General features: G+C 40.4%; 1 protein-coding gene across 1 annotated transcript; it reads left to right on the top strand.

The window, feature by feature from the left end:
• Positions 1-296: 296 nt before the first annotated feature.
• Positions 297-4,746, top strand: IL22 (interleukin 22). Its single transcript, XM_072842649.1, has 5 exons — positions 297-482; positions 900-965; positions 1,090-1,233; positions 2,157-2,222; positions 4,669-4,746. The coding sequence occupies exons 1-5, from the start codon at positions 297-299 to the stop codon at positions 4,744-4,746; spliced, it is 540 nt and encodes a 179-aa protein (XP_072698750.1).
• Positions 4,747-7,345: the final 2,599 nt, after the last annotated feature.

The raw sequence follows: 7,345 nt of genomic DNA, 5'->3' as shown, positions 1-7,345 counted from the left end.
CTGTGGTGGTTAGGTAGTTCTCAGAAGACAGTACTGGAAATTAGATAATTGCTGATGTCATTTTTTACAAAAAAAAAAATGTGTATTCTGGGGGCTATAAAAGCAGCAACTTTTGCCTTCCCCTCACAAGCAGAATCATCGAAACAGGTAAGTGTTTCAGCAAACTTGGTGTGATGGGTTCGTTTGACGTGATACTTCTTGATACCTAATTGTTTGCCTTTATGCTTTTGCTTCTTGTTCTCTTGATACCAGGTTTCTTTTCTAGTCGCCATTAGTTCCAGTTAGAGCTGTCTGCGATGGCTGCCCTGCAGAAATCTGTGAGCTCTACCCTTATGGGAACTCTGGCCGCCAGCTGCCTCCTTCTCATTGCCCTGTGGGTGCAGGGAGGGGCAGCGCTGCCCATCAGCTCTCACTGCAGACTTGACAAGTCCAACTTCCAGCAGCCCTATATCACCAACCGCACCTTCATGCTGGCTAAGGAGGTACTCATCTCGGTCTCTCTGTCTTTCATATCTTCTCTCCTTGGAACCTGATAGTTCCTAAAACGTTTTCCAGAACACTACTAAGATCTGTAAGAATGCATTGTCTCTCCTCACTGGTAGACCACAGATTATTTTCTATGTCTCCTTAGAGACTCTTTGGAGATTAGGCTTTACCAGAAGACCCTCCATGTTGGCCTTGATGATATATGTTCGTTGAATTTTACTCCCCAAAGGCCATTTATTAGCCCTTCTGACTGTGTTTCTCCTTACTCCTGTGTGCATTATTTTAAACTCATGCACACATCTGAATTCTTGAGTCTTCATGGGGCTGCTCTGGGGAGAGTGGATAGAGTGCATCTCTACTCACAGACTTTTCATCACAGATGAAAAGGCACTTAGTCTTTTCTTCTCTTCCAGGCTAGTTTGGCAGATAACAACACAGATGTTCGTCTCATTGGGGAGAAACTGTTCCACGGAGTCAATGTAAGCCATAGTCATGATGAGCGGGGCAGTGTGTCATCCCTGGTTGTTTGGATGGTGGTGATGATGCTTTGGGTCTTCTGGATGCCCCTCAACATGACCCCTGCTGTTTCACTTTTGCCTGCAGATGGGAGAGCGCTGCTATCTGATGAAGGAGGTGCTGAACTTTACCCTTGAAGAAGTGCTGCTCCCCCAATCCGATAGGTTTCAGCCCTATATGCAGGAGGTGGTGCCCTTCCTGGCCAGGCTCAGCAACAAGCTAAGCCAATGTGTGAGTTTTTGTCCCCGCCTAACTCTACCCTCTCCTACTTGACTGTCTTGCCTTGCTTCTTTCCTTTAGAGCTCTTCTCTGCAAACCCTCACTGCCCCTTCCCACGCTGGCAGCAAGAGGTGCCTCAGCAACACCACCGTGAGAGTCATTTGGAATCACAGAATGTTTGTTTTTGCTTTAATTGAATCATATTTTGAACATATGATGACGAAGAGTGTCTGAAAGACAAGAGCAGAGAAAGCTCTTTTGTCCTTGGGAAAAAGCATCTCAAGTTATGTGAGACAAGAAAGGTGTTGAGACCTGTAGGGAAAAAATGCCTAGGTGTGGGAATGGGTCCCTGGAGTATAGATGGAACAGGTGGGAAGAAGAGAGGCTAATGGGAAGATTTAATGTTCAGTGCTGGGTGGGCAAAGATGGTTGCCCTTTGGATGTCACGAGAAGGGACAAAAGTCAGAGGTGTGTGACCTTGATGGCTCTGAATATTTAAAATTATGAAAAGACTGCAGTGGAGTGGGCAGAGTGAAGGGACCTAGTATTTATTGAGGAGGGCCTACTGTTCACACAAGACATTTTATGTCCGTTTCTTGTTCTGAGCATGCATTTTTTTGAGGGGTAGAGTTAGGGTTTTATTCTTCACAGAATTTGCATAAACCACTCTACTCTTTCCACAAACGTAAACCTCAGTAGGATTTCTCAAGGGTGAAGAGAGGTCCCATGTAAGGGAAATGACTGGATTTTGGTGTCCAAGGGAATTCAAGAGCTTTGAAAATCTAGGTCACTGGTGAAATCTAGGTCATTGTGGGCAAAATTGCTAAGAACTTTAACTCCAGGTGCATTGTAACACACCTCAGTTAGGGACGCTGAGGTTCATAAAGCTTCAGCACGACAGTGTTAAAATAAGTGCTCTGGTTTTCATTTTGTAGCATATTGAGAACGATGACCAGCATATCCAGAGAAATGTGCAAAAGCTGAAGGACACAGTGCAAAAGGTACTACTAATAACTATTAACTCTAACCATTAAATAGGAGAGACAAATATTGTTTTTCTTTCCTACCTTTTCTTTTTTCCCCCCACATGTAATTTTTTGCTTTATTTGCCTACATCAGGTTGATTATATATATATTTATTTGTATATACTATTTATTTTGTATTTATTTTATATATATTTATTATATATATTTATAGATAAATTTTAAAATTTTGCAAATCATAGAATTCTAGAATTGACTGGGAAATAAGATTATCTAATCTCTTCACCCCATGTTCTGGGCATGACTAGCCGTAGAGCCAGGGCTAGAATGCAGGTCTCTTGAATCCCCTCCAGCACTCTTTCTAGCAGCAATTTGTGTTAGTTTTAGTGTTAATTCTTTAGGAAATTTGAAATTCCTACTGATTCACGTAATCCAAACAAGCACTTGTTCAAAAACAGGAAAGTACTTGGGGACAAATTTATTTGAGGTGATTTTTGAAGCCATTGATTTGATGACTTAAAACTTGGAGAAATAAACCCAGAACAACCATAACAAAAGAGTTGCACATATATGATGTAAATTTTTAGAATTATTGATACTTATATTTAATTATCATAATATAATACCTAGAAGCTATTGATTTTAATTTAAAAGCAAGAATGAGCAACCCCCAATTTCTTTTATGCAGTTCCAAATGGAATGGATTTATTAGAGTGAATGGAAGTCTGAACTGGAAATACTCTTCTCTTCCTCTCTTTTTTCCCTTTCCTTTCTGGTCTCCTTCTTCACTCAACAAATCCCCAGTGAGCATCTATCTGGTTAGGCTAGTGTGCATTTGTACAGAGAATGATACTGTCACATGGCCTATTTGGATAAAGGAACAATAGTAGAAGGCTCAGACTAGCAATTGTGACTCATTCAAAAACCAGAGGAATGATTACTAGCAGCGAAAGTGATGCTTTTGCAAGCAGGTAACAAACCTCAGAAACATGAAGGTTCTAGCTATTGGAATTTTTAATAACAGGTGTAACCTTAATCATCCCCTTCTTTCCACCTTGATGTTTCTTTTAAAAATTATTTCTTGCTGATCATGATTTAATGAATCTAACCATTTCTTTGATAATCGAAGGCTTTGTAGTCTTTCATTGTGAAGACCAATTCTCTTGCCATATATCTATTACCTAGAGGTAGAGGGCTGAATGTTAGCATGCCATTGCCAAGAAGTTCTTTGCACTTCTGGCTTGAAAAATTCCTGATGTCAGCTTACTTTGTTGGCTTTAGAAAAATGAAGTGTGAGAGAGAAACATCTGATGGTGATCCATGTAGGGGAATAGAATTTAAAACTTTTAACTCATTTTGAAAAAATCGACTTTAACATTTGCAGTAGAGTGTCATGTAGAAGAGTGATTATGTATTTATTTATTTTTTTAAGGCCTGTAGCTCCAGAAAGCATAGGTGAGAGAAGAATGTTACTCAGAGGAAGCTCAACCTGAGAGAAAACTGGTCAGCACCAGCTGAAATGAGAGGGTGGTCTTGGAGGTGTTAATTCCCCGCCACTGGAGGTAGAAGCAGAGAGCTGGTTGTGGTAGAATGGAGGAGACACAGTAGATCAGGAGACTTCCAAAGTTCTTTATAGCCTTGGGAGTCTTTGAGATATAAGAAGTATCACTTGACATGATGTCAAAGGAAGTACGAAAGGTGGAATGATGGCAGACAGCAGGAAGAGAAAGGGGAGCAAAGCATAGAGGACAGTCATGGCTTACTACCTTCCTTGAAATAAGTTGGAGCAAATTTAATAGATTAGATGAATTTCAGAGGAGGATGCTTTGGCCTCGAATCTGACTTCTGTCTCCTATGGAGTCTGGAAGCCTCATTTGCATACTATTTGGAAGGAAGAGGAAAGAAGCGGTATTATATTGTGTATCTGGCTTTCTACTAATTAAAGCAACTGGATGGGACTAATTTGTCATTCCCCCCACAAAAGTGAAAACCTGTATTTTCCCCCCTTTGTTAAGGAGTTGAGAACAGAAAAAAAAAAAAAACCCATGTGTACTGGTAAATGTGTAGTTTTGATTCGAAGTTGTGTGAGCTGAGCTGTTATAATTAGTTGGCCATAGCCTATTGTGAGGGTATGAGGCAAGGCCGGGCGTGATGGGGGGTATTGGGTCCTGCAGATGCCTGCTGTGCATCTGCAGGACCTGCTTCTCTGGTGAGGAAGTGGCTTTCGGCAGCTTCATCAGTGTAGATACAACTGAGACTGGTGCCTGTTTGTGCCCTTTCATTTCAGTTGGGTCTATGGCAAATCACACTATATTCTTGTGAAAAGATCACTATTAGTAATATTTTACAAAGGCAAAAACCTGGTTTATGTCTCCAGCAACCTAACCATCTTTTTATAATTTGTTCCTCCTAAAAAAAGCATGGTATAAATGCTCAAATACTCACGCATTCTTATTTTTACAGCTTGGAGAGAATGGAGAGATCAAAGCAATTGGAGAACTGGATCTGCTGTTTATGGCCCTGAGAAATGCCTGCGTTTGACCAGAGCAAAGCTGGAAAATGGATAACCAACCCTTTTTGCCTGTTAGAAATAACAAGACCCCCTAAAAGGTTTTCTTTTATCAAAAGGAAAATGGGAAGCCAAACTTTACAATCATGGGTGGATTCTAAAGAAACCCCTGCTTAGCTTAAAAAAGAGAACAATGCCACCTGTGTCCAGAAGACCAGAAGGTAGACCTTCCAAGCTTAATGAAAATGACTGATAAAATGTTATTGTAGTTGGTGTTTTATATGCAGAAATTTATTTTTTAAAAGCAATTGTCTATTCCTATAAACCATATTACTTCCCATTTCCTAAATAACCTCATTTCCAAAACCAATAATTTATATTTATGAATTTATTTATTATTGTAAGTACACATTTTATTTATGTCATTTTAATATATAGATTTATTTATAGAAGCGTTATGGTATTGCTACTTAAGTATAAAGTCAGTATTTATATTTATGACAATAATTATGGAGCTATGTTTATTTGACCTCAATAAATACTTTGATACCCTACATCTTGTGGCTTTGTGACTTGTTTCCCTTTACTATCATCATCGTCATTACCATCATCACCATCACCATCACCATCATCATCATCATCATCATGTAATCATTCCTATTTGCTTACTCTAGCTCTAGCTTGAATCTATTAAGGAGGGCATTCTTCAGTTTTCCTGCAAGTCAGGAAATACAGTAAAGGGGAAGAGGACTGAGTTTGGGGGAGTCTTTGAAATTTGTGCAGAGAAGGGAAAAGCAATAGAGATAGATGGACTAGTTCTATCTAGAAGAATGGACAGGAGACACCAGCACTGAGGAATGTGTAGGTCTTTCCACAGAAAGTGAAAGTCAGTGGTTAGGAGAGGTCAGTGGGTCAGTGGTCAACTGTTTACGGTGTTTCATTCTCTGAAAAGTCAGGAAGCCCAGGTTTATTGTACAGGTCACGTGCCAGTTGGTTGTCAAGTTCCTGCAGGATTAGGCCAAGCCTAGTGGTGACAGGTGAGTGCATATGTAAATTTTAGATTTGCTCCTGGGTAAAGTGGAGCTAATACTTTTGGGTATGGGTTCCAAATGCTGAGAGGCACCAAAGCTAAGCTTCATAGATAATAGAAATATAATTGTTTCAGGGATAAACTGGGGTTTAGGACTCTTTCTTCTCTTCTTCCAAAAGAATCTCAGTGTAAAACTTAGCGAAATTTGGGATTGTAATTATTTTTGACCAGTCTTCTAGAAATTGAGCCATAAATGGAATATCCTCAGAATTGGATTCATGAACGCTTCCATCTAGGCCAAGGAGTCTGAAATGAAGAGATTTTAAAAATTCTGGATGCTAATGAACGTAAAGTATAAAGTATCAGGATCTTCTTCAATTCTGAAGGGCAGTGCTGGCAAATTTTGCAGCCATGGGAGATAGTCCAAATTCCTCACAGGGAGGGAGTCTTTACAGAATCATTGGTACCCGCTATAGCAATTCCTTGCAGCAGTGGCAGAGGGCAGCATTGGCTGGCACTATTTACACTACTCTTACTCTTGGCCTTGGCAGAGGCCTCCGGTGTCTCCTCCCCCAGTAGCAGATGGCAGCACTCAGGTGTTCATGAAGACTAATCCGTGAGGTTGCATGAGACATAGGCCCCCAGAGACACCAACCAACATTTAGGACTGAGGAAAAGCCACTGGAGTGTTTTGAGTGTGGGAAAAACTGGCTATGATTCCTGTTCTAAAAAGATCACTTTGGGGTTGGGTGGAGAGTAAGTCTAGGAGGGGTGAGACTAGAGGCAAGTCCAGCACCACATTTTAGGGAGGAGGTGATGATTGCACTGGAGTGGGTGGGAGTGGAGCCAGAGAAAACTGATGTGTGACTATTTCTGTGACACTTGGTTTGGGTTGCCTGGGAAATAAGGGCCACACATAGGTCAGATTCACTAAGAGAAAAAGCGATCTGCTAGTTTTTCTTCTGGTTCTTCATTTATATTAGATTCTTCCCTAGCATGCAGTGCTTCATATGAGTAAGGACAGACAGATGATTTTTGTTCTGAAAAGAGGTCAGGATTTTAAGATTTGAGTCAAGATATATATCAGATGAGAAATAGTGATACCAAGAGTTGAAATCTGAGGTCCTATCATCTCGCAGGCAACCACAGCTATAGTGACTTTATCTTTAAAATATACTTTCAAGGCGCTTGAGTGGCTCAGTCAGTTAAGCATCTGATCTTGATTTCAGCTCAGGTTTACGATCTCAGTTGTGAGATTGAGCCCTACATCAGGCTACATGCTGGGCATGAAGCCTGCTTACGATTCTTTCTTTCCCTCTGCTTCTCTTCCCCCTCTGCTTGTTCTTTCTCAATAATAATAATAATAATAATAATAATAATAATTTACACACATATACATATATACTTTCAAGGACTGTTTATTGTTTAAAAAAAAAAAGACGCAGAGGACTGGGACGATGGATCCTAATCACCAAGAGAAAATCCTATCGCTGCTACATCATGAGGGCTGGGTAAACTGTAACTGGACTATGGGCATGGACTGAATTGTCTTGTCTATTCACTCAATAGTTTTGTCCATGGAGAACTACATCAATTGAAAA

Source organism: Canis lupus, chromosome 11, assembly GCF_048164855.1.
Source record: "Canis lupus baileyi chromosome 11, mCanLup2.hap1, whole genome shotgun sequence".
NCBI lineage: Eukaryota > Metazoa > Chordata > Mammalia > Carnivora > Canidae > Canis > Canis lupus.
This window is presented reverse-complemented; position numbering and strand designations above follow the sequence as displayed.